We start from the raw sequence: 24,962 nt of genomic DNA, 5'->3' as shown, positions 1-24,962 counted from the left end.
ACTGTAATCCTGTAACTCTCAGCCTTCAATTCACCTGCAACCCCGCTGTCATTTGTGAAACTTCACCATCGCTTCACTGATACAGAATCAAAATGTTGCTTATAATCACCCACATGGTGTAAATTGCGATCAGTGTGATGTAGCATGCCAATTAGTGATCTGGCCGCATAAGAGCATGTGTCTCCTCGTCGTGGAAGTGGATGCAGCAGTGATCAAAGCCACATCAGTTGCCCATTTGCATGTAAGAATACCACTCCAACTCTAAACAAAGTCAGTCAAGGTTGCTTGATTGCTTGACAAATACATTCTCTCGTTTGCTGCAGGCTGTTGCTATGAAGAATGCTTATTGTAGCAACAGACAGAGCGGTGGTAGTGTTTCACTCCACTCACTTGTAGCTGCATTTCTGCACTGCAAGCTCATTTGCACACAGCACAGCATTCAGTTTTTTTTGTTACTGTGGTATATCTCTAAGCAGATTAGAGTTTGCGGTTGAGCTCATGTGCTCCCTAGTGTAGCAGTTATGGTAGCATGTACAGTGTCGAGTGGAGCTCCCCTTCCCTGTGTGGGTTGTGTCATTGACCAAGTAACAAAGCAAGCCCCTGTGTGAGGTGTGCGAGGGATTATGCATTGCCTCTGCATGGCAAGTGGATTGATGTAAAGTGTCAGAGGCCAGTAAGGGGTGTTTAACGGTTGTCATGACATCACTTTCAGTCTTGACTACAGAAGGCTGGATGATGGTAGCCCCCCAGGGTACGGCAACAACAGGTGGGCAAACAGAAAGGATTGAGGGTTTTGTGTATAAGGTGTGTGAGACCGTTTGAACCTCCATGTTGTCCAAATTCCTCTAGAAGCCACTTCATGTATGTTTGTAGTAGTAAAATACTTAAAAACCTTGAATTTACACTTGCCCAAAACCAGACAGGTGATTTAAACAACTGACTAAAAGCTACAAACATACAAGTCTAATATTGATAAAACAGAAAAAATGTGAATATTTAGGGGTAATATATTGTAAACATGGGGTCTTTGATGACATGAGTATTTATTATCTCTTCATGTTTGTGCAATGACAGTGCTCAGCAGAGGAACACAGCTGCAAACAAGAAGAGGGCCATACCCAACCAGGTATGTTTTATCACTCAGCTCTTGCCTTTTCACCAATCCCAGATTTAATCTTCCATGACTGAAGCCTTACATTATCAGCCTATTAATCAATCTTGTGAACACACTTGACATACCTGAGCAATAATTTAGACCCCAGCCATTAATCTGTGTCCACCTACCTAACTGTTAATGATACTCGGCAGTAAATCATTTTAACTACTGATTGTACCCAGTCCCAGTCTTTTCTAATCCCCACATTGAACTGGCTGGTCTTTGTCTACAGTGTTGTTAAGCTGACACATCTCCGTTTCTGTTTTATTCAGACAGATATTTAGCCAAGTTTGTTGAATTCCAGCGTGTGTATTTAAGATGCATATACAGGATACTGCTAATCAGTTTTTGATGCTGACAGTGTCGGTAAAGGGAGAGCTGCCTTAGTGAACCTTAAGAAAACCCCTCGTCCCTGCTTTTTTAAAAAACAAGCTTTTGTCTCCGTGACTATTATTAATTGCTGTTTGCATGTAACTCAGGCATGTTGTTTTGAAGCAAACCAACAATTAATTGCGGAATTATGTTGATTGTTTTGCCTTCTCATTAACTCACAAGCTTCTTTTGTATTAAAATTCAGAATGTGCATGGATCTTACACCTATCAACTGAGCAACAAATATGACATAACCAAATTGTGGTATACTTGAAGTAATTCTAATTGCATGTAACTCTCTTGCTCTGTCTCTCTCTCTCTCTCTTTCTCTCTCTCCTCTCATCATCTATCCTTCTCTGGTTGCCTCATGGATTTCCTACTTCCTCCTGTGTTTGCTCCCCTTCAAACCTATCATTCTTACCATTTTACTATCTTCAACCGTTTTTAAACTTTCATTTTCTACTCTGCCTGCCTACTTCTTCACTCCTCTTCTTTCCTGTGAACCCTCAACTTTTTTCTTCTCCTTTTCCTCCTACATCTCATCCGTCCCTCATCTTTGGTTCCTTGCTTTCTCATTTATTTTGGCTTTGATTTTATACTACCCCTCCTTTACTTCAATCCCCTCCCCTTCCTATTACTGCAGGGTGAGATTCTGGTAAGTACCCAACAGATTTAAACCACACCCTGCCAGGGGCAGCAGGGGTAGGCCATGCAGAAGAACTGAGGCCGTCACACAAAGGTCAGCCAATGTGGTTAGGATGTGAAATACAGTCTGCTGCAAGACAACAGGTTAAATAGCTACCTCCTGTAAATACAGGAATTGATATTTTCACTGAAATTAATTGTTTTACCCCACTGCAGCTTCGCGGACTAGGAGAGGTCCATGAAGAAAAGGTAGAGTCTCCAGATTGACTAAAGTAATATTAATTATAATTCCAGCATCAGCATGCAGTTACCAGTAATTTGGTCTGCCCAAAACTCGTAATTTCTAATTTTTATAAGACAGTAATTGTCATTAATTCTATACTTTGGGCACTACTAACATTTTCTACACTCAATGTTTTAAAGAGCAGATGAATTGTTTTGCCGCCAGAAAAGATTGTGGCCCTTTTGCAATGCCGTGTTCTCTCTATTAAGGATCAGAGAACCAGAAAATCTTCCACTGGTGATCGTGGAGGCGTCAGTTCTCCTGTCGTTGGGTTTATACCTCTGCTGCCGTCTCATGCATGGTGACTCAAAAGTTTGCCTTGTGAGACGTCACTGGGACAAAACGGGGAGGGAGTGGGAAGCGATTAAATCAGCAACACACAACACGGTTGATTCTTTGGAATTTCTGTACATTGATTGTTAGAGGAAATTAGTGTTTAAATCATGTGCCACTAAGAATACCAACTTTCTGATTTTTATTTCTCCATTCCAAATTGATCAAAATGATCTTTTACTAAACATGGTGACTGGTCATGACTTTTGGTTGCCTTTCAATGATTTAATCAAAATTTCTTGTTAACATGTCTTTGTCTACTATCCATCAAAACGTGTTTAAATTAGTATGTTGTACTCTAATCTCATTAATTTCTTTTTGACTCTTAAATCCTTAACCTTGGATGTAATCTGGCATCTTTAATTAACAATTGCACCATAGACATTTAGAGGAATGGGTTGAACATTTTTGACACTTGTCTGTGACTAGCAAATAGTGTAGAAACAAAAGTATCTCACCTGTTACAGCCTAATATCTCATAATCAAGTTGGCGTTAAGAATAAGGAAGTACTCTTTCCAACTGACATTAATACAGGAGATTCAGAGCATTTTTTTGTTACTGAAAAGTTAAAGTTATTTCCTCGCCAAGGCAAACTAACTGTTTAGCTCCTATGTTCTTGTCTCCTCTCCCATATTTATGTTGGCACTTTTAAACGAATGAACCTTTTTTTTCCACCATCGCTCACTCCAGTCCTCTTCTGGATGGAGATGGAGTGCAGGAGAGAAGTCTAAAGCAGGCTTTGAAATTGACATTTCCACTCAGCTTTGCTTAGTACAAGAGCACACTTCACAGATATTTTCCCATATTGTATTTGAAAAGCATGGGAGTCTCTTTAGAAAATGGAAAGATGGCAGTTATGAGAACTCCTCTGAAACACATGGCTTATTTTCCTCAAAGTGATTTACTCAACTCAACCCCTTGGTCCAACGTATTTTCTCCCTCACCATCTCTCCACTTAAGATTTTCACTTTGCTGTTCAGATTTTTGTCCCTCCGTGAACTGGACTAACTCCGTCAATCTACTCGCCTCTGCATTTAATCTCCCTCGTTGCATTTCTTTTCTCCTCCTTTATCTCTTTCTGTTGGAAGTGAGTATTTACCCTCTTGTATATTGGAATCCAATTAACCCATTTAACCTTTCTATTTGTAGCTGTCAGTACATAGGTTAGCTTTTACTGACCTGCTGACATTAACATACCACCGTCGACCCTTGGCCTTTGACTGTGTGTCGGGGCAGGCATGCTCTGTACACCGTCTATTCGTGTTTGTTGGTTTACTGATTTCTTTTCTGTTGAGTGAAAGAGAACAAGGTCTACAACCTTCTCCAGTGTTTTTAACAAGACCTTCTTCTGCTTTTGTATACATTTGACCATATTACATGTAGTAGTTTAGTAACTCCATGCTTGCCTAGTTTCACGTTTAATCTGTGCTTCTTTATTGTAGTGAATACTTAAGTAACATTAGTCTCACAAACACAAAATGTTCAGTATTTAGGAAAAAAATCACAACCACACTTACTTTGACTTAACAGGTAAGTCAGCAAAATTTTATTAGTGTTAGTCGCATCCTAGAAATAAGAGCAAAACACTTAATGGAGCCCAAATTTCACCATGCATGAGCCTGATTTATGAAGCTGTTTTCCTCCATCCTCCTGGTACCCTTCTTTCCCTACCACCCTCCTCTCTCCCACATCTTCTCCTCACTGTAGGTGATCAGAAAAGGCTGGCTAACCATCAACATCAGCATCATGAAAGGAGGCTCCAAGGAATACTGGTTTGTCCTGACCGCTGAGTCCCTGTCCTGGTACAAAGATGAGGAGGTGAGAAGAATTTCTGCTCCAGTGCTGTATTTCACCGGATACAAAGGGATATAGCTGGCTAAGACGTCATACCACAGCACAACTGGAACACATAAAGATGAAGATGCTGTATTTGGCACTGTAGATATAAACTCCTTCAAGTGGAGGTTTTTTGTCATTACCCACGGTGGGGTGGCAGGAGGTGTGTCCCAGTCTAGCCTAACCAATGTGCAGACTACTGTTCAGCTGTATCTGGATGAACAGGTAGTCTGAACACTGGGTAGGCGAGGTGGGAGGGTGAGAAGAACTCTGATGGGAGGAAGGACCCAGAGGTTGTTGCAGCTGCAGGTTGCTACCTTAGGACTGTAGGACAGAGGACACATAGAGCAAACATTATCTCAGTGTAACAATCGCAAATATGAAAAATGCCACATATATGGAAACGGGTTATATATCACACCAATATTGCTGTTTTTAAGCAAATAGTATTTATAATAGGGCATTAGTTGAAAATGGTAACTATTATACCATTACTTTAAACATATTCAGGTAAATTACTCTTGGCAGTGTTCCTTAACTAGATCAGTATGTGTAAATACATGCGTGTGTATGTACTCTGCTCTGTTGTTTATTTATATTACAAATCTGTACTGACACTCTTTGTATTCAAGTATTTCGATAGTAACTGGACTTAACGGGACGTGTTGGTGCAATGATAAAGATGCAAAAAGAAATCATCAATGTGGATCATTTCATTTTAGACTAAACACAGACTGATTTAAAGAGACTGATTTAACTAAACTGAACATTTGTCTCCAATGATATGAGTGCATACAATCCATAGATATCAATGCAGTTGCCTTACTCACCACTTAAACTTCTTCAGGCCACAGTTGTATCTACTCTTCCGGCAAAAAAAACCCGACCTCTAAAAGATACCGCTACTAAAATGAACTCCAGACAAGTGGCCTTCATTTGCCCAAACACCCAGTGAAGTGATGCGTATTTTCGTGGTCGCCTTTTACGAAAAAAGCAGCGAGAGAAAGAGAGTGGTAGGATGGCGGAGGCAAACTGACGTGGCAGGCGGGCTGAAATGTTCCAGCCGGGATCTGACTTTGGAATTTGCAGGAAATCGTACTGGGTTACGGAGGCCAGAGGGGAGGGGGTGATTGTGTGTACAAGTGTGCATGTGTGGAGGCGCTTGTCCATATGAATCCTCCTGAGTGTTTAGTATGTTGGTCATATCTGTGCAAGTGTGTCTTAATGTGCGCACACAAAGTTCATGTATTATGTTTGTTCAGCTCATCCAGGCTCATGTGTGTTTGTGTTTGCACGTGCAGTTAAAGTTTTAGCTCTTTGTGTTTGTGTGTGTTTGTGTGTGTGTGTGTGTGTGTGTGTGTGTGTGTGTGTGTGTGTGTGTGTGTGTGTGTGTGTGTGTGTGTGTGTGTGTGTGTGTGTGTGTGTGTGTGTGTGTGTGTGTGTGTGTGTGTGTGTGTGTGTGTGTGTGTGTGTGTGTGTGTGTGTGTGTGTGTGTGTGTGTGTGTATGCATGCATGCATGGTGAGGGTGGGGGATTCTGTGAAACTGTGAGTGATGTAACTGTTGGGCCTGCGCCGCTCTCTGTGTTACTGCAGACGTAAATGCTTCCAGATGTCTCTGCTCAACAGTGAAAGCTGGCACCCCATCCCCCTAGAACTCCCTAACGCTCCTCCTTTTCTTCCTCTCCTCCTTCTCGCCCTCATCATGCATTTCTCCGTCTCACCAGCTTGGTGGTCGTCCACAGAGAGGAAATGCATTCCACTATGTCTGCTCACTGGTGACGAAATGTTATAGCTACAGTCCTCAGTTTTCACCCACATTACCACCGTGCAGTTACAATAAAAACTATTCAACCGTTCTTAGCATGTAAGGGTTTACATCTTATAGGCTTCCTGATCAACTAGAACATTTGTATGGGTTGTGTGTCATAATCAAACTGAAAATAAAAATATTTGTCTGTCTCAAATTGTAATAACACTAAATTGAAACTCTTTCGTGGAATTTCTAGGAAGAAACTTTTAGCATGGGAGCCGAAGAATATTGTGAGGTGGAATCTTTTCCAAAGGCTAAACAGGCTACAATCGTAAAGGAGAAGTCAGAAGCTGGTGGGAAACTAGTGGAAACATTTATTGAAGCTTATAAAGGACAAAGGATGCTCTCTACAAAATGCTGACTTTTTTTTTTTTTTTTTTAAGCATTGAATGAGTTCATTTATAGACCTCTTATGAGGAGAATATTTTATTCACCTGCAGTACTGTTAGTAAGCAACAAAAAGCTCTTAAAAATTACTCAAATGTGTATTATTACATTTTCTTTGTATGTTTGCAAAGGCTTTAGTTGACATGTTTTCTTGAAATGTTATTCACATAATGACAGGGTCTTGCAACGTCTGTTGACTGCATCTGTATATACAGTCCTCACTCTGCGCATATAGAATTTTTCTCTGTTGTATGTTCCAGGTTTCAGGGTTGTCTGTTTTGTTTGTTCTTTTGTTGTGTGTGTGCCTGCTGTAAAAACACATTGCTTCTGTCCATCTCATGCTAGGAAAAAGAGAAGAAGTATATGCTGCCTTTGGATAACCTGAAGCTCAGAGATGTTGAGAAAGGCTTTATGTCAACAAAGCATATCTTTGCGATCTTCAACACTGAACAGAGGTCAGGGTTATGCTGTAAAGCAGACATGTTTGTTGATTGCTGTGAATGTACAAATTTCTTATCTTGATGATTTTTGTACAGAAATGTGTACAAGGATCTTCGCCAAATAGAACTGGCCTGTGATTCTCAAGAGGATGTGGATAGCTGGAAAGCATCATTCCTCAGGGCAGGAGTTTATCCGGAGAAGGACCAGGTCTGTGGCATTTGTATTAGTCTAAAACTCATCAATTAGTCAACACGATTAGTCATTAATGCAGTACCATTATAATCATCATTTAATCAAGTTGTCTCATCAAGACCTAGATCTCTTTTCAGAGAGAGACCTGAACAACAGTTATAATTAGACGAGCCCACAATAGGCGACTAGACACAGCACAACTAAGGACAGATAACCACAAGAATTAGCAAAAGCCGTTGCAAGAGTCATACCAACAATTAAACAAAAAAACCAGACAGGCACAATATAAAGGAATAACATCAGATAATGAAGCTTGAAAGCATTCTCTGAGGGATATGAAAAAAATCCAGCTTGAAGGCAGTTTGCAGTCCATTCTGTTTACAACGTGCATAGAACCTGAAGCCAGTTATGCCAAGTGTAGTGTACAGAATATCTAATTAGATATTAGACACTCAAACTCATGCACCTTTGCTATTCTCTTTTCAGACAATTGTAATAATCGGTACCTGTACAGAGAGCAGCTGTGAAGATGTACAATGTATTTATGCTTCATCTTTGCTATTGTGTTTATCTGTTGTTGCTGCTGCTGTTGTCAAGGTGGAGAATGAGGAGGCTGCACCTGCAGACACATTCTCTATGGATCCTCAGTTGGAGCGGCAGGTGGAAACCATCCGCAACTTGGTGGATTCTTACATCGGCATCATCAACAAATCCATCAGAGACCTCATGCCCAAGACCATCATGCATCTCATGATCAACAGTGTGAGTTCAACAGTCCTCAGCAGCAGACAGAAGTCATTAAGGGCTCAGTTATGGTCTCAGAAGTAATTTAGGCAAATAATAGGTGGAAATAGAAGATATGTGCGCCAACCACAAGTCCCTCAATTATATTAAGTGGGGGAAACGTGTTGTTTCAAAATGGATATAATTGCACACTGTCGCCAGAGGGGCATTGATAATGTTGCATTGGTCTGCCACACATAGTTGAGTAACAAATGGAAGTAGAGAGCTAGAAAATGAAGCAGAAGGCCTAGCTCCTCTGTCACCGCCGCACAGCTGCCCAATCAAAGCATGAAGTAGGTATAAATGTCAGATTATCAATTTTGGGAAGTTACAGAAAATATTTGACACAGCATCCTCTATATCGTGTCAGAAAGATGTAGCGTTTCCAACACTGTCCAGCCATCTGAAATGCTTTACAGGCAGTTTATTTCACTTATAGAGAATTTACAGGAAAGAAGACACTTGATCTATGACAGTCACTTTGTATATGCTGAGTCCCAGCAATGTTAGTGTGTTAAAATGTGTCTTCTCACTTAAGATTATGTGCTACATTAAAATAATGAAGGAACTGTATCTCTACCTTAAATGTGCAAGTAAGAATATCAAATTTTGCAATGCCCTGTATGTCCTAAATTGTGTATATTGCGTTTCTGCACGGTGTCCATCCTGCACACCCAATAAGGTACATTCTTGTAGAATCTAAATGTGGGTGGATGGATGCTATTTGCTATATAATTTGCTAATTGCTTGTTATGTCGCCATTATTCAGCAAAGTCAGAGATCTTAGCTGAGATTAAATAAGTCATTTAATGGTATTTAAAGTATAAATGCCATTACACCATGGAGCTTTGGAGAATAGCGTTTAATTTCCTTGTTCATTTTAGTAGCAGCATTGGTCGTGTATTTTATGTTGATGCCAGATCATAAACTTGAAGACACTAATTAACAGAATTTATGATGCATGCTCAGAGTGCCTCATCCACTGTCTATTCATTATGCTTTATTATTCTAGTGAGCTTACTTGCTGTCTTCTAGCAATTCAGCAACTACACAGCAACACACACACAGCCAACACGAAGCAACACCTTTGCCAAGATGTTTTCATATATTTTGTTTAAAGCTAAAGTGTCACCAATGTGCAGATAAATTCTGCTCTTGTGGTTAATTAGTTTCCCCTTCCTTTCTGTCACCTATCACTTTCAACCACACATTACAACTCGCGAACCTGGTGATCATTTCACTTTTGGTTACAGCTGCCTAATGTCTAAAAGTTCTGTTTAAGCAATGTAAGTTGCCACCATCGGTGTTTGAAGAATCTAAACTACCCTTCAGGCAAAGGATTTCATCCACTCAGAGCTCCTGGCCTACCTCTATTCATCCGGAGACCAGAACAGCCTCATGGAGGAGTCAGCTGACCAGGCCCAACGTAGAGACGAAATGCTGCGCATGTATCATGCACTCAAGGAGGCACTGCACATTATTGGCGACATCAGCGCCAACACAATCTCCACCCCTGTACCACCACCTGTAAATGACACCTGGTTACAGGAAGCCAGGTGAGGGTTAACAAGCTGTGAATGCAATAGCTGGAACACACAGTATCTAACAACACACTTGAAAGTTGTAGTTGCTTATTACGATGTCAGTATGACTTTGTAATGTCTTTCTCACAGCCCAACCCCTCAGCGCAGGCCGCCTCCTGCAGCAGCTCCGCCTCCCAGCCGTCCACCTGCTGTTAGGGGCCCAACACCAGGACCACCTATGAACCCTTCCCCTGCCTTTGGAGCTCCACTTAATCCCTCTCCTGCCTTTGGTGCACCCCCAATCCCCTCCCGCCCAGGACCACCTATCAATGCCTTTCAGGATCCCTTCAGTGCACCCCCACAGATCCCCTCCCGGCCAGCCCGCGTCCCGCCCGGTGTACCCAGGTACGGCTTCCTATTATGATGCTGATGATCAATTATTTTAGTGCATATTCTGTCATTTTATTGCAATGTGTTTGTAACTTTTCGTCACCAACATCTCATCGTCTTCTTTCTTTCAAAAGTTGCAGGCATCATTGGTCAATTCTCACTCTCACCAGATTTGCCATCTGTATGCCGATCTATTATTTCAGTGTAATCATTCTGTTCCCACCGTGGATTTTCTCTATCTCACATTTCCTCTGTCTTCACCTTTTGGGTTGTTTGGTTTCTTCACTGTCTCTTTGTGAGTGTGTCTCACTCCTTGTCTTGTATCCTCTCTCCTTGTTGCAGCCGAAGACCCCCTGGTGCTCCCTCTCACCGGCCCACCATTATCCGCCCTACAGAGCCCTCCCTGCTAGACTAGACCTGTGGCCAAGCCCACCTAATTGTGTGTGTTTGTGTGTGGATGTGTGTGTCTGCACACTATAGGCCAGGGGCGGGGGCTTGAGGGGAGGGGCTGACCAAAAGCAGTGCATAACGTGCATTGTCCAGCCAAATTGATATGCCTATTCAAGCAATGTTAATAAGCTGCTAATACTGTCTTTGTAAGTGCACATGAAAGAATCCCGTAACCACTTGAATTTTACATTGGACTGAGATGGAAGATAAAATGAAACCCAGCTGATCTATGTGATGCATTAAGCCTCGGAGATAATGTATCAAATTCTGTAGGTTTGTTTTCTACAGAATTTATTTCCTGGCAAGGTTCCTGGTAGAAATACATAAATAACTTATTAACTGGTACAGGCTGGCTTCCTCTCCCCTCCCTCTACCTTTTTAAACTGGCCCAGACGCTCAAGTCTAGATCTCTGTGTAATATACACACTTAACCTGTTGTTAATGTTTTACTGGGTTTTCATATCCTAACTGATTTCATACTGAAAAACAATAGCGTATTATCACTGTTGTTATTTTTGGTGGTGTCGATTCTTATTTTTTTTCTTCTTGTTATTTTATTTGAGTGACTTTGTCCTTTTTAATGACCGTTATAAATGTAGCTTTAAAATGAAATGCTAATCACAGCAGAGACAAAGCATAAAAAGACACAGGGCAGGGTTGCATGAGCCCGAGAGAGTAGCTTCAGCTCATCCTCTGTTAATTATCCCTCCACAATGAAAAGATGTCAACCAGATTGACCATTATAATCCAAGCACTTCTAACCATCTAGCCTTACAAGAAGCCACTTTTAACAGGGATATTGTCCGTTACCAGAACACTATGCACAAAAACCCAGGAGAGTAAAGTAGTAAGATGGACTAAAGGCTGTCTGCGCTTTGTGGGAAGCTTTGTCCACTAATTCTGAGTTGGTTAAACTTTGTATTTTAATCCCTTTATTCTCAGTTGAATCCAATGAGGCCTTCTGCCTTTGAATATACTGTTAATTCTTGGATTATCTGATTCAAACAGAACAAAGCACATAGTACAGTTTTTTTTTCTGCGAGATGATAAAACTTGGTGAGCAGTGGGGTGTGTAGATGAGGAAGGTATAAAGATGGTATTAAGCATAGAGGAGATGTCACATCTCTTTCTGGATGCAATTTTCAAGGACATTTATTGTTGCTTTCAGTTCTGCTTCCATGCTTTAAAAATCTCATTGTATATAGTTGGCCTATACTGGAGAGTTGGCTTGTATCTCATTTTATTGTCGAGTTGGTGAAAAATAACAATCTGTTGATTAGAATCCAGGTATGTTAAAATGCAACTGTAGATTTCAAAATAAAGGAAGTACTAACAACATCATTTCATAAATTAGACTTCAATGTAGGGAAAAAGAGATTGGTCATCTCCTCATGCGTTATTTATAACCAGGGCATTTGTCATTTCTTTTGATGTTTTTTCTTGTATCAGCTCAGTACAACTATGTTGTACTCTGCTTCCCCTGCTTCTCCTGGATTATTATTTGGGTTTTTCTGCTACAGGGATTAGCTGTCTAAGCGTGTTGGGAGCATACTTGGCTCTTGACATAGACAGCTGTGATTATTTGCTGATGATTATCTTTTGATTGCTTTTTGAGGGTATTTGACCATTTAAAACAATTTTTCTTGGACATTTTTTAGGCATTTAGTGGAAAATGTATTAAGGTGGGAGTGAGGTTGGGCTACTTGGATGTTTTCTGTATTTGGTTTGATCAGTAGTGGGTGGTGGGAGTTGTGGTGTATGAAGGCACATCCTGTTTAGAGAAAGCTCCCTAGGCTTTCCTCCATATAGAGGATGGAGAATTAATTGGTCAATCTAAAAAGATTTTTAAAAAAATCTGTCAACAACTCAAATTGCCCAAACATACATAGACTCTTGATACAGTATGTGCTTTTTCTTCCCTTCTCCGGGTTGGGCTTTTAGTGACAGTGCCAGAAAAACATCTCACAATAATTCTTCTGCGAACATAAAAGTTTGTGAAGCCTCTTATTGGCCAGAGATTTTACTAATTCCTGTGTGCCTGTCACTTCAGCCTGCCCTAGAGAAGCCCAGACTGTAAATCCCCTGTCGTACATTACTGCCTTTCTCCCTAATGGATGTACCCTGCCTCCTTCCTCTTTCCCTCCCCTCTCTGGATCTGGAGGACGGGGTCGGAAACCAACCTGCGGGAATCTTTCTGTTTTGCAAACCCTTGTCAAGTGCCTCTGTAGCAATTAATTGATTTGAATAAACATCATGACCTGATTTAGAATGGAGAGTAAATAAAGAGGTGTTGTGTACAATAAAGGGACTGGCTCTGGTGGTTGGTGTCTCCTTGTGTCCAGTATGATCCTCTCTCTCTATTCTCTCTCTCAGATAATGTAGAGCATCTCCTGGTTTTCCTCTCCTCCCCTTCCTCTCTCTCTTTACATCTAAACCCATGCAAACTGGCATAAACCCGCACATGTTCCTATGGCAACCATATATCTGCAGACTGCCTGCTTCAGAGAGGCACTGAACAAAACAATGGTCACTGGTCTTTCCTTTCAGTACATGCAATTTCACATGTAATATAAAGAACAAAGATACCATGTTGTGCTAAAGTAGCCCTTTTATTGATGTCGTTCTGCATAATTTAAATTAACATTTTCTGTGCTTATAAAAAAAAGACTCAACCTGCCCTTGTAAAGCTTTTATGTTTTTAAATGTTGTTAAAGCAGATTCCATGCGACTTTGGCATTCACCAACAGGAGTCAGTTCTTAAATGTCAGAGCGGAAGAGATGTACTTCAATGTTCTAAGATAAAAAAATGGCAGCTTAGAAGGGGTGTGAATATTGTAATATGTTCAATAGATATAAAGTCTTTTGAAACACTTAAAATGCAAAGCACACTAGATTTCTCTTTGAGCTGCAGCATTAATTAATTGATAATTCCAGGTTTACGTGTCTGTCCTCTAGCTGGACTTTGCCTCAGTACGAACATCTTCTCTCCTCCAATAACTGGGTCTTGTTTCTTTACTCGAGTCTCCAGGTTAAGAGATTGATGTTGGTTGATTGTTCCTGAACAGGCGCCCAGCTCCCCGTCGAAACCAGTGGTGACCCTGACCAGCCGACAGTCTGCGTGAAATGACATCAATCCAATGCAACAATGGCAACAGAGGACCCACCTACACCTTTTTACTTTTGTTCGCACAACCAGATAAGCTGCAGCACTTGTTACAGGCACACATTTGTAATCTGATACTGTCAGTAAAACTGAAGAGTTCAAAGATGCAGTAAGTTTTTATTTTTCTTTAGTGATGTTCAAAATAGGTCTGGACACTAAATATGTTACAACCAAACTGAAGTGGAGTAAAATCTTATCTATTTATTTTCCATTTTCTATTCCAGGCCTGCAGGAGAGAAAAAAAAACACATTATCTGAAATAACAAAAAATGTTATTTCAGATAATATGTGATTTTAAAAAAAAGAAAATGAATTTAAGACACAAAAGGAGATTTTCTTTATTTGCATTTTGACATGTTTCTGTTGGGTAATTACAAAGAAAAAAACCTCCACTGGAAATAATTTATGACAGAAAATGTTAATGATGGTTGAAAGCACGATGGTAGTGATTGGATTGTGCTTTTTTCTACTGCATATTGTGTTTGTACAACAAAGTGCAGCTGCACGAATCAAGTGTGATGCATTCAATTAATGGCAAAAAAACTGCAGTAATGTCTTAGCCATAACTAACTTAGCCATTCGCATGACATTGTTGTTTTTGGCCTATTTAACCTCCAAATGGAGAAATCCATCAGGGAGATTATTTTTGTGCAAATATGTGTGTTTTTGTCACAGTAAATATTTTAAATGTGATTGTTTTTTTAAACAGTCTGTAGCTCAGCAAAGGAATCTTATTTTGGTTTGCTTGGCTGCTGATTTGATAAAACATAGCCTAGAGTTTTATAAATGAGTGTCATGAAATTCAATAAACCAACATTCGAGAGAAAACATCTGTGGCTTCCTACCTTCCATAATTACATTATTACGAATAGTGCAAGTGTTTTGTACATAATTATGTATATACAATGTGTGTCTGTATGCACTTGTTACAGTAATGTAAATGTGATTTTAGGGGTTGATATGAAGCAGAAAGTGGAATTCACAAAATATCAAATCAAGCGGTTTTTGGCTGCAATAGAGGAAAAAAGCAAAAAGAGTGCAAGAACTAGTTTTTTCAAAAAAACTGTGAAGCATCTGTTTAAATTCAGCTCACAAAGCACACGTCAGTGGATTGTTTTCTGTTTAATATGTGAGGCCTTTCAGGTTCTGCACTGTGATGGCTGAAGATGATACAATAATTGCTATGTTCTGACCCGCTTAGTGTCAAAAAAGCATCTTAACATGTAAACCTGGGTGACGGCAACAGTGAGCATGACAAACAGGTTTAGGCAGGACCAGAAGGACACTCGCCACAGGTTGTCCTCCAGAAGGTAGCGGTCCCTCGCCTCAAAGGCCCGCAGCACAGCCTGGACCTGACGGCTTTTCTCCAGGTGCCGATGCACAGAATCTATACTTGCCTGTAAGACAAAGAGGGAAAACATTGCTGGGATGTGCAGATAACAACAACAACAACAATGGAATGACAGCAAATAATTATAGCATTGTTTGGATCAGATTCATAGATGCGGCAGATAAAACTCTATTTTCTTTTTCCCTCTCACCCTGATGTCGTCCAGTTTGTACTCCACCATGCTCTCTGTCATAGCAATGTCCGCCCACTCCTCCTGGCCTCCACCTGTGCCGCTCTGACTATTAATGATCACCTCAAAGAACACCATCTTCTCTGACAGCTTGCTGAAGCTGTTGTCAAAACACAGCCGGTAGTCTCCATCCTCTGTGGGTTCCACCCTGCAGGAAATAAAAACATCAGTTTATGAAGACAGGAGACAACTGCTCTTGACAATAAGACAATTGAAATTCCTCTTATTGATCTCCTTATGATAAGCTGTATATGCATGTTTCTAAAAAATATATACTGTTCTGCATATATTTAGAAAGGAAAGGGAGAAACAATCTGAAATTAAGTGGAAAAAGTATCCAAATCTTTGCAACTTTTCTCCTTCACTGAATGTTTTGTCCTTCAGCTGATCTGATTAAAGCTGGTCACACTCATTCCTGTCCATATAATAACTTTTGTGTTGCCTTAATCTTGCATCTAGCTGCATCATCAGGTTGAAATTTAACTCTGCCCAATGTTTTGGTATGACCAGGTCCCTTTAGACATCGACAAATTGTAGAAAAAGATAAGCTGACGCACGTGTGGATGCCCTCTGAACTCCTGTGGTCAGAAACCAGCTGGTATCCGCTGGGTGAGATGAGGACAAACCCAACAGCCAGACTTGACCCTGCTATCACCTGCAAAACAAACAGGGATTGGGGACACTGATGCAGATTATACAGGCTTCAAGTGAGAATATCTTACATATCCACTGTTATCTTCACATTTTTATTCCACTCATGCACTTCACTGCTCAAGTTTTACTCAGACTATCTGGGCAAAAGGCTGCCTCGAAATCAAATTAAAGCACTGATTGACTGATACACTGAGCTACAACCTCTGACTGCGCTTGCAAAATTCTTTTTTTCTCTATGCATTTAGCCTACAAGTAAAAAAAACAAGCACAGGGGCCAGGACCCTTGGCAGGGATTTGCTATCAAGGCTTTGAGAAACCGGTCACATGACATCAGGTTTCAGTCTGAGGTGGCAAGTATCTGTAATTCTCTGAAAGACTCCACAACAGAATCGCAGTCTGTTCGTGTATTCTTGCACTGCAAAATTCCCCACAGGCTTTGTGAGAAAGTACGTTTTCACATCATGAAACAGCATGTACCTTCCTGTTGAGTGAATGAGACTTCCACACAGTAACCTTGGAAGCATGGGATGGCTGCCTTATTAATCCTGCAAGACTCTTCTCGAACTCTCAGAAAGTGACTTTACAAGAGCACAGTCCTGCAGCAGCCAGAGGGGTGCAGCAGAAGTGCGATTACTGCGGTGTAGGAGGTGAAGAAATGCAAATGTCATGGCTATAAAATGACTGAAGACATTACTGTGGACAGGGGTGCTTTTGTGCTGTTTCAAAAAGTAGAAACTGGCCAAAAATATCCGTTTGTGTTCTGTGTGTAACATTATTTTGAAATAAATTATGTTTGCTATACATTTTGTATCTATTTATTTGTACTCATCATATGTATTTATTCATTTATTATTGTGCAGGTGCAGATGCAGGTGCATGCTGTACTCCTACATTGTGCTTTTGAGGTATATGTAAAAGCAGACGTATAATTTAGGTGTTTTCTACCTACGTCTTAGTGAGCAGGTGTCTTCAACAACACTGGTGGTTTTCTTATCTCTCCGCAAACGAGACCAAAGTCCATCATCTGTTCAACTGTTTTTCACTTATATGTTATCCACAAACGTACATCAAGCTATTCCAAACATCAGAGCACACACTGTCTCTGTCCAGACAAACACTGGAGAGGCAGACAGACAACAGAAGAGTTTCTATTTACCTGGTATTCAACTTCCATGCTGTCATTCCTTGCGGTAGTTTGGTAGAAGCACTCTGTACTGCCAGCGGGTAGTAGAAAGGTGAATTCCACATCTTGATTTGACCCCAAACCCAAAGTCAAGCCTGCAGTCAGAGTTAAACATACCAGCAAACAGAGCTGTGCAGACGCAGTAATCATGCTGAGTTCACAGTGCATAGTCCATTCAATCCACTTCCACCAGCTCTGGGCAACTTTCTACTGTGTCACACTCACAATGCAGCAAATTTTCTGTATATCTGTAACTGCTTGCTGTCAATATGAGTTTCCTTATTCAAAGTTGAATGAGTGGAGCCACTGTCTGTGTCCAATAGCGCTCTGCAGTCTGGACTGTCCGCACACGTACAAAACTGAGGAGGGCAGCAGCAACATGCTCACCATGTGTGAAGAGCTGTGTAATTAGTAGCAAGAAAACATATTGTTTTATATTCATCTCTTCATTCAATAATAATTCTGATTTGTACTTGCATGACATTTTCTATTTTTTACAGTATTTATTCATAAAAATGCTGTATCTGTCATGTCCTTCAAAATCCTATAGATGGAGCTGGAGATAAAAAGGAGGCCATGGGCTTGATAAATGTAAGAACTTGATGCGGACTATATGTATATGGGTATATGAGGACTCAGGAGATTATTATTTTCAACTTATAGTTATTTCATACATTGATTTGAATCCAAATGTTGTGATCGATTGACCTTTGTAAACATATTTTTGTTGATACTGACTGCTGACTAGTACAGGAGGGAAAAGACTTAAACCACAAAACCATCTAGCAGATGCCAGTTGACAAATCAGTGGAGGCTGAAAAGACTTCACAGTTAACCCTGTATTAATGTAAAATTGGATATTATTGTTGTGAATGTAACTAGTATGATCAGTGAAACAGCCTTTTCCTATGTTGCTGGATTACATCTGACGTAGAAATTAACGTTTGAAGTGTCTGTAAATTGACAGTTGTTAATTAATGACACAGTAGACAATAACTAATACTACAGCAAATTTATAGTGATCATTTCATAATGAGGGCTGTATAGTGCCTCAGTGGTTGGCACTGTTGCCTTGCAGCTAAAAGATCACCGGTTCTCATCCCGGCCTGGGATCTTTCTGCATGGAGTTTGCATGTTCTCCCTGTACATGCGTGGGTTTTCTCCAGGTTTTCTGGCTTCCTCCCACAGTCCAAAAACACGCTGAGGTTAATTGGTAACTCTGCGTTGTCTGTTAATGTGAATGTGAGTGTGATTGTTTGTCTCTATATGTAGCCCTGTGATAGACTGGTGACCTGTCCAGGGTGTCCCCACCTTCACCCTAAGTCAGCTGGGATAAACCCTGTGACTTGAATGACTTGGATGGGTGGGTGGATTTCATAATGATGAATTTGTGATACAGTCTTATAGATTCATTACAGGCTTCTCGGGTCATCGTAACAGCGACAGCTATTATGTCAAACTCGTGCTCTTGTTAATGCATGTTTTCTTTATTTTATTCTATTAATGCTTCCTCCCCTCTCATTGTTATTCTTTTATCACTGTATGTCTTCATTTGTATCCTGTGGAGCACTTCAGGTTTTAAAAGCGTTTTATACTTGCTCTGCATTATTTACTGCATCAAGTCATTGTGAATCAAGTATTATACCATTTAACTGGAAATGCCTTATATCTTGTAGTAACCTATGGATACAACTTCTTTATATACACTACAATTCAAAAGTTTAGGGTCACCCAGACAATTTCATGCTTTCCATGAAAACTCACACTTTTATTCATGTGCTAACATAACTGCACAAGGGTTTTCAAATCATCAATTAGCCTTTCAACACCATTAGCTAACACAATGTAGCATTAGAACACAGGAGTGATGGTTGCTGGAAATGTTCCTCTGTACCCCTATGGAGATATTCCATTATAAATCAGCCATTTCCAGCTACAATAGTCATTTACCACATTACCAATGTCTAAATTGTATTTCTGATTCATTTAAGGTTATCTTCATTGAAAAAAATGCTTTTCTTTCAAAAGCAAGGACATTTTTAAGTGACCCCAAAGTTTTGAATGGTACTGTATATTGCTTTATAGAGATAAGACTTTCGAGGGGTTGTTTTATTGAGAGTAGGTATAATACGAACATATTCAAAATGAACTGAAACCTTATGTATATTAGGATGGTGACATCCTAATATAAGATGGTCGTGCTTGCCACGTTTTCAATTCCGTTTATTCAGCCATGCCTAACCTCAAGGTCCTACTGTACAACCACACTGTAAAAAAATGTGTCCATTCCATGGAAACTTTTTCAACATATTTGAACAAGTACACACACATGCAAAAGTACATGCACACTTACATTTATCACATCTTTAAATCCATAATACTAGAATCAGGGGTTCCAGATTAGCTGTCAACGATTAGAGGCTTCACAGGGAGTGACATGAGGAACCTTTCTGATTTAAACCTCTGACGTGTAGGATCTAGTAACTGAAGGTCACATAAAGAGGTTGTGAATCAGGTGAGAGATTCAAGATGAGTTATTTGAAATAAATCTTTTTGGTGTAAAGAAAATCATATACACACATACAAGTGGTGCAGATTTCAACTTCCTGCCATTTTGTCCAGGACTTGCTGCAAATTCATCTGTGCAGGAGACTACTTGATGCAAAAAGAAGCCTTCAAGAACCTAAACATTTCATTACAAGAACAGCAGGTGCCTTTGCAGCTGTCGGTGTCAGTGTGTTGCATCTACAGTCAGAAGGTGATTGCACACACTTAACCTGCATGGGAAGCATCTCAAGAAAAAGACAATATTAGAGCAAAAATATAGAGAACAGGTGGGCAAAGACCAGGCCTTTTGGATAATGTTGCTTGGCTATATAGTAACAGTAGGCAGCATTTTAGGAGAAAAACCTCATGCCAGTATAAATCTTGTGATTTGGGGTTGCTTTGATGCCTCGAGGCCTGGGCAGCTTGCAGTTATTGATTCAACTATGAATTCTGCATCATAGCAAAGAGGGCATACAGATAACACGGGGCCAGATGTCTGAAAGTTAAGTTGAACTGGAAGTCGACCTTACACAGCAAGTTAATGATCCCAAGCTTGCTAGAAAATCCTCCACAGAATAGCTCAAAAAATGGAAATGGAGGGTTATGGAATGGCCTAGTCAAAGCCCAGATCTGAAACAAACTGAAATCTTGTGGAGTGAATTTAAAACCTACAATAGATGCAAAAAAATCTTCAAACATCTGGCAACTGAATCATTTTTGCAGCAAGAGAGGTCAAGAAATTTATCAAATTGATGTCGATTATGCATGCTTTTTCGTTTGTTTTTGGTTTTGCTTTTGCTAAAGGGGGCAATGCTAGCAGCATAGTATAATAGCAGTGTTTTAATATTTTTGTTGAATACATGCTTGCAACAGCTAACTTTTCTTTATCTGTCCGCTCTGTGTCAAAGAAGATGAAGTATGTGTTTTTTTAAATCTGTTGAAAAAATCCACAATTTCCATTGCACATTACCAAAGTTTAAAAGCTGAATTCTGTTTTGTTGTCAACCAAGGGAATGCTAATTGCTTGTTCATTAGAAGTCAGAGGAGTCAGTGTGATGAACGGTGCAATGCTTTATTAAATTACTGCTGTGTTTTCTCATGGAACTGCTGACCTCTGCCAAAGCCGTTACTCTTGCTAACACAGTAGAAAAAACAACAGCAAGTGCAACTTTTTAAAAATTAAATCTATCATGCAAAGACGCCATTCTTTAAGCATTTTGCACCATAAAATACATCCTCAGAGTTGCAAATCTGGTCAGTCCCCAAACAAAATAATAAGCGGTTAAGGTCTGGATCTTTATCTTTGGTTCTGTATTTGAGACAAGCCACAGAGAGAGCGTACGTATATGAGAGAGGAAGTGTGAATGGAGATATTTCAACATTGCTGTTGCAGTGAAGTGGGAGGGCGTGAAGGGGAGGTTAAGATGCATTGGTGCTTGGTCTCCCACTTATTCTTGCCTTCTACCTTGAGATTTTCTAACTAGTGAATTGACTGTGACTGTGAAAAATTCACATCACCTACTGTATCATTTTGATGTTTGCAGTTACAGTTCATCTCCTTCAAAAGTGCTTTGGTGATACATCTCAAGACATCTACATCTGAATGTATTCATCTGACTACTCGAGAGCCATCTCCACTTGAACCAACCAGAAGTGAGACCACCCATTCTGCAACGTTTTTCACACCTCCTGCCTCTCAAGCCTCTTTTTGTCTCTGCAGCCACTTTGAAGCAACAGCCTTGACTTCTGGTAGATAGCTCCACACTGAATCGATGTTCAGTTACAGAAATAACCCAGCAGGTACGGCTGAGGGTGGGATCCCCTCTGTGTATGTGGTGGACAGCCAAGCCATGCGGCCTGTTTTGCCACCTAGGCCGAACCAGGGGCGAAGGAATGGCAGAGCGGTGCAGACCCTGCTGTTCTTTCTGGTGAGCCTGGCATTGTGTGGCATGATCATCCAAGCCTGCTTCATCTACCGTCTCTACCAGAGTGAATCTGTAAGTATCGCCTACATGTCATTTTTGTAATGTCATCCTGTGATTTCTTATCGACTCAGAGTCATAATCTATTTTGTGTTCCACGAGATTTTCATTTAAACCTCTTAAAATTTGACTTTTAGAACAAAATCTCATCTTAGTCTCACCTCTAGTCTACCTATTGTTTGTCTTTTTACATCTCCTATTTGTTTTTGTCACTGTATTTTTGTCAATAGGATCTTTAATATTCCCTTAAACACTAGATGCAAGTAGTCATTATCAGAATGCTTTCAGTTTCCGGATTTCTATCATGATCACCTGTAATCAGTCTGTAATCACAAATCGGCTTCTCAACAGGTCAATATTTGAGTTCTTTTGTACATAAACATGTATATGCACGAATGTATTTACTTGAAGTGAATTAGATACATACAGATACTATTAGAGTAAGATCTCAAGACAAGGGTAGAAAATTACAAACAAAACAAAACAAAACTGTGACCTTCGAACACAAAAAATATGTATCAAAATGCACATAATTACTAGTGTTTGCATAACTTTTTAATGAATATATCCCATGTGCTGTGTGTGTGTGGGGAAATTGCCTGCTTTGCCATTATACTTGTTCTACCACAATGGAAACTTCTGTCCAGAAGTCAACGTGTGATCGCAGGTTTTTCCAGTGTCAGAATATAAGTATGATGTGACTTAAAAATCAATGTTAGTATTATACTGGGACACAAAAGCAAGCCCATACTTCATAAAACCACTTTGCTTAACACAACATGTACGAGTGGGGGTTGAGTTCAGTAAACGGAAGAATTCTCGTGACAAATACAAAACTCTTCTAAAATCACATGAAAGACTGTGAACGTAATTGTTTTTCCCCAAAAACTGCTGATGCAGTGTTAAAGTGACTACTATGGGGAAGAGGACAGAGTAGAGATGGAGAAGTACATTAATGTCCGGCCCATTTCGGAAGAATTGACGTGACCGTGGGGTGGGGCAGGGATGTCAACTTGATGTTGTAGGATGATAAATGATCACTGATTTTTACTCTCATGCTCTGAATCAGTTTCTTTGACGGCAGTGGTGCTTCTTGTGAGGGCAGCGGTCACGGGTTTGTGACATGGAGGAGGACATCATGTTTTCTTAGCAGATGCATAATATACATGCTGTACAAAGAGGGGACGGTGGAGACAAGGAAGTGGTCTATTTCCTGCACCATAGTTGCGATCTACCTTTTGCTCATTGCCAGGAAGGCCGACCTGTCCTACTTAGCTCTGCAGACAAGTGACATTAGAAACAGCAAGCAAAAAGTGGTCCATACTTTCAAATTGTGTAATGTGGATATATTTTTTTACATCTTATTTTAACAACTCAGATGCAAAGCCACTCATTTACAGGTGCACGCTCACAAATGCAAACACACATACATGCACACGGCTAATCTGTCCTTTGATTTCATTGCAGGCCAACTCAGCATCATTCGCCAAGCTCATAGCAGGTATGCCTCAACACTTTTTACTGAAATGGTAAATATCTTCACTTTTTTATTCCACATTGGTCACCTTATGTCTGTTCCTCTCACAGCTCAAAATCCTACTCCTCCACCTGCGCATTTCTATTACGATGTTCTTCCCTCCAAACCAGTTGCACATCTGACAGGTGAAACCAACTTTTCTGTTGCTTCCATTACCTTAATGTTCTATTTATTACCAAGACAGAAAATAAAGTATCTCATAAGGGTGTGTAGTCACAAGGTTGGAACAGAAGACCTCTTTATGATGATTCACTCAATTTTAATAGACTTCACATGATTGCTTTTGTCGTTTCTGTTTATTTTCCAGGTGGACAAAATGTCATTCATGGAAAAGAGGTCATGGCGTGGAGCATGAAAGCTGAACCTACCCTCTATCAGATGGTCTACAGAAACGGAAGTCTCATCATTCAGAAACAGGGTTATTACTACGTCTATTCCAAGGTTTTCTTTACAGACAGTGGTAAATTTCACCATTATGTTAATATGCTTACTGAAAAGTATGCTGGGGGAATTATTACCCTCCTGCAGGCAAGGAAATACTCTCCAGTGTCAGAGGTTGTTCGATCTAACAGCTACCTGGGTGGAGTGTTTCACCTTTACGAAAATGATGCCATTTATGTGAACGTCAGTAGCACTGCAAAAATTATACAATTCAATCCGAATGAGAACGTCTTTGGCGCATTCATGCTATAAATATCATATTGATATTCAAAGGCTTTGAAGAAGTGCAAATAGAAGCAGATAAATACTTTTGTCATGAGAAAGCAGACTGACAAAGTGTGAAATCCTCTTTGTGCCTTGACATATTGGAAAGGGCTGAACTGCCCTGTTGGCTTTCTTTCTTATACGGGTGAAACTTTTTAAAGATTTTTTTTTATATCAAAGACATTTATATGCTTACTTGTATAATTACAGTAAATTAAATCTCTAAATATGAATAAATGACGTGTAACACTTGGATTTAAAAAAAATCTCTTTATATATGTATGTGTCTTGTTCATACTAAAAATGAAACTGAAAAAGTAGAGACTGTAACCTTACACATTTCTTTTCTTGCTTTAACACATACTGCACACTATTTATTTATTCTGTAATGATAAAAGTGCTTTAATTCTGATGTTTTTTTGTACAATAATTTATGCGTAGTAGTGAAATAAACACACCATGGTCTTAAAGTCTAGTTTGACTTTCTCTGTTTGGTCCTGTAAGTGAAGTAAATTCATTTCCTGCTGTGTCACTTGAAGCTGAGTGGTCTCAATATTAGTAAATGTTTCACCCACTTAATCCAACCACACGGCAAACACTGTAGAGCAGGTGTTTTTTCAATACCACGGGGACAAATAGTTATCATCATGTGAAGTACTTTTATGCTGCATGTGCACCTGCTGTAAAATGGCCTTTGCAGGGCAGCAGTAAAATGTGTAGGACAAGTTCATTTGTATTGTATCTTCGTATAAAAGCGTCTGCTAAATGAAATTGTAGAACTGTAAAGTTCACTTTACTTTAGGGTTTGGAGGTACAACAGCTGCCGTTTGTGACCTACGCATTCATGTTTAGTTTAGTGCAATGCTATGAATGATCATTTTCAATTCATCACCTCAGCGAAAAACAAGAAGCCTCGTCACTCTAGAGCTTTCTTTCTTTCTTTCTTTCTTTCTTCGTTCTCTTTTGTTTCTCTCATGCAGTCCCTGCTACACTTTCCCTTCATCACTA

The 24,962-nt window shown here is 40.0% G+C and overlaps 3 protein-coding genes and 1 long non-coding RNA gene across 11 annotated transcripts in view; 2 read left to right on the top strand and 2 right to left on the bottom strand.

Moving 5' to 3' along the window:
• The window catches only part of dnm2a (dynamin 2a), a 28,566-nt gene extending 15,659 nt beyond the window's left edge, over positions 1–12,907 (top strand). For 2 of the 8 annotated variants that reach the window (XM_055005351.1, XM_055005350.1), the window contains exons 13-22: positions 713–766; positions 1,075–1,126; positions 2,390–2,422; positions 4,498–4,608; positions 7,170–7,279; positions 7,361–7,472; positions 8,055–8,219; positions 9,573–9,796; positions 9,914–10,168; positions 10,496–12,907. In XM_055005351.1, the coding sequence (XP_054861326.1) occupies positions 713–766; positions 1,075–1,126; positions 2,390–2,422; positions 4,498–4,608; positions 7,170–7,279; positions 7,361–7,472; positions 8,055–8,219; positions 9,573–9,796; positions 9,914–10,168; positions 10,496–10,568 (1,189 nt within the window). In that variant the 3' untranslated portion in view covers positions 10,569–12,907. Of the gene's footprint in view, positions 1–712; positions 767–1,074; positions 1,127–2,171; positions 2,184–2,389; positions 2,423–4,497; positions 4,609–7,169; positions 7,280–7,360; positions 7,473–8,054; positions 8,220–9,572; positions 9,797–9,913; positions 10,169–10,495 lie in introns of all 8 variants that reach the window. The other 6 variants (XM_055005353.1, XM_023277970.3, XM_055005354.1 and 3 more) reach the window with 4 other exon arrangements.
• Positions 4,308–5,657, bottom strand: LOC129347623 (uncharacterized). Its single transcript, XR_008599810.1, has 2 exons — positions 5,457–5,657; positions 4,308–4,950 (listed from the first exon to the last, which is right to left on the bottom strand). It is a non-coding gene; the product is annotated as an uncharacterized LOC129347623 (long non-coding RNA).
• Positions 12,908–14,079: 1,172 nt separating the features above from the next.
• Positions 14,080–17,518, bottom strand: LOC111573690 (transmembrane emp24 domain-containing protein 1-like). Its single transcript, XM_023277975.3, has 4 exons — positions 17,157–17,518; positions 15,904–16,001; positions 15,308–15,494; positions 14,080–15,163 (listed from the first exon to the last, which is right to left on the bottom strand). The coding sequence occupies exons 1-4, from the start codon at positions 17,349–17,351 to the stop codon at positions 14,948–14,950; spliced, it is 696 nt and encodes a 231-aa protein (XP_023133743.1). The 5' UTR covers positions 17,352–17,518; the 3' UTR covers positions 14,080–14,947.
• A 3,668-nt stretch (positions 17,519–21,186) lies between these two features.
• On the top strand, positions 21,187–24,424 carry tnfsf14 (TNF superfamily member 14). Its single transcript, XM_023277974.3, has 4 exons — positions 21,187–21,727; positions 23,180–23,213; positions 23,300–23,374; positions 23,557–24,424. Exons 1-4 carry the CDS (start codon positions 21,503–21,505, stop codon positions 23,940–23,942), a joined length of 720 nt encoding a protein of 239 aa, XP_023133742.1. The 5' UTR covers positions 21,187–21,502; the 3' UTR covers positions 23,943–24,424.
• Positions 24,425–24,962: the final 538 nt, after the last annotated feature.

This window comes from Amphiprion ocellaris, chromosome 19 (assembly GCF_022539595.1).
Source record: "Amphiprion ocellaris isolate individual 3 ecotype Okinawa chromosome 19, ASM2253959v1, whole genome shotgun sequence".
In the NCBI taxonomy this organism is placed as follows: domain Eukaryota; kingdom Metazoa; phylum Chordata; class Actinopteri; family Pomacentridae; genus Amphiprion; species Amphiprion ocellaris.
This window is presented reverse-complemented; position numbering and strand designations above follow the sequence as displayed.

Coding starts and splice junctions, on each gene's coding strand:
- LOC111573690 (XM_023277975.3), bottom strand. CDS start 17,351: ATGCACTGTGAACTCAGCATGATTACTGCGTCTGCACAGCTCTGTTTG. Junction 15,495..15,903: donor AGTTCAGAGGGCATCCACAC/GTGCGTCAGCTT, acceptor TATTTCCTGCAG/GGTGGAACCCACAGAGGATG. Junction 15,164..15,307: donor ACAAACTGGACGACATCAGG/GTGAGAGGGAAA, acceptor TTTGTCTTACAG/GCAAGTATAGATTCTGTGCA.
- tnfsf14 (XM_023277974.3), top strand. CDS start 21,503: ATGTTCAGTTACAGAAATAACCCAGCAGGTACGGCTGAGGGTGGGATC. Junction 21,728..23,179: donor GTCTCTACCAGAGTGAATCT/GTAAGTATCGCC, acceptor ATTTCATTGCAG/GCCAACTCAGCATCATTCGC. Junction 23,375..23,556: donor ACCAGTTGCACATCTGACAG/GTGAAACCAACT, acceptor TTTATTTTCCAG/GTGGACAAAATGTCATTCAT.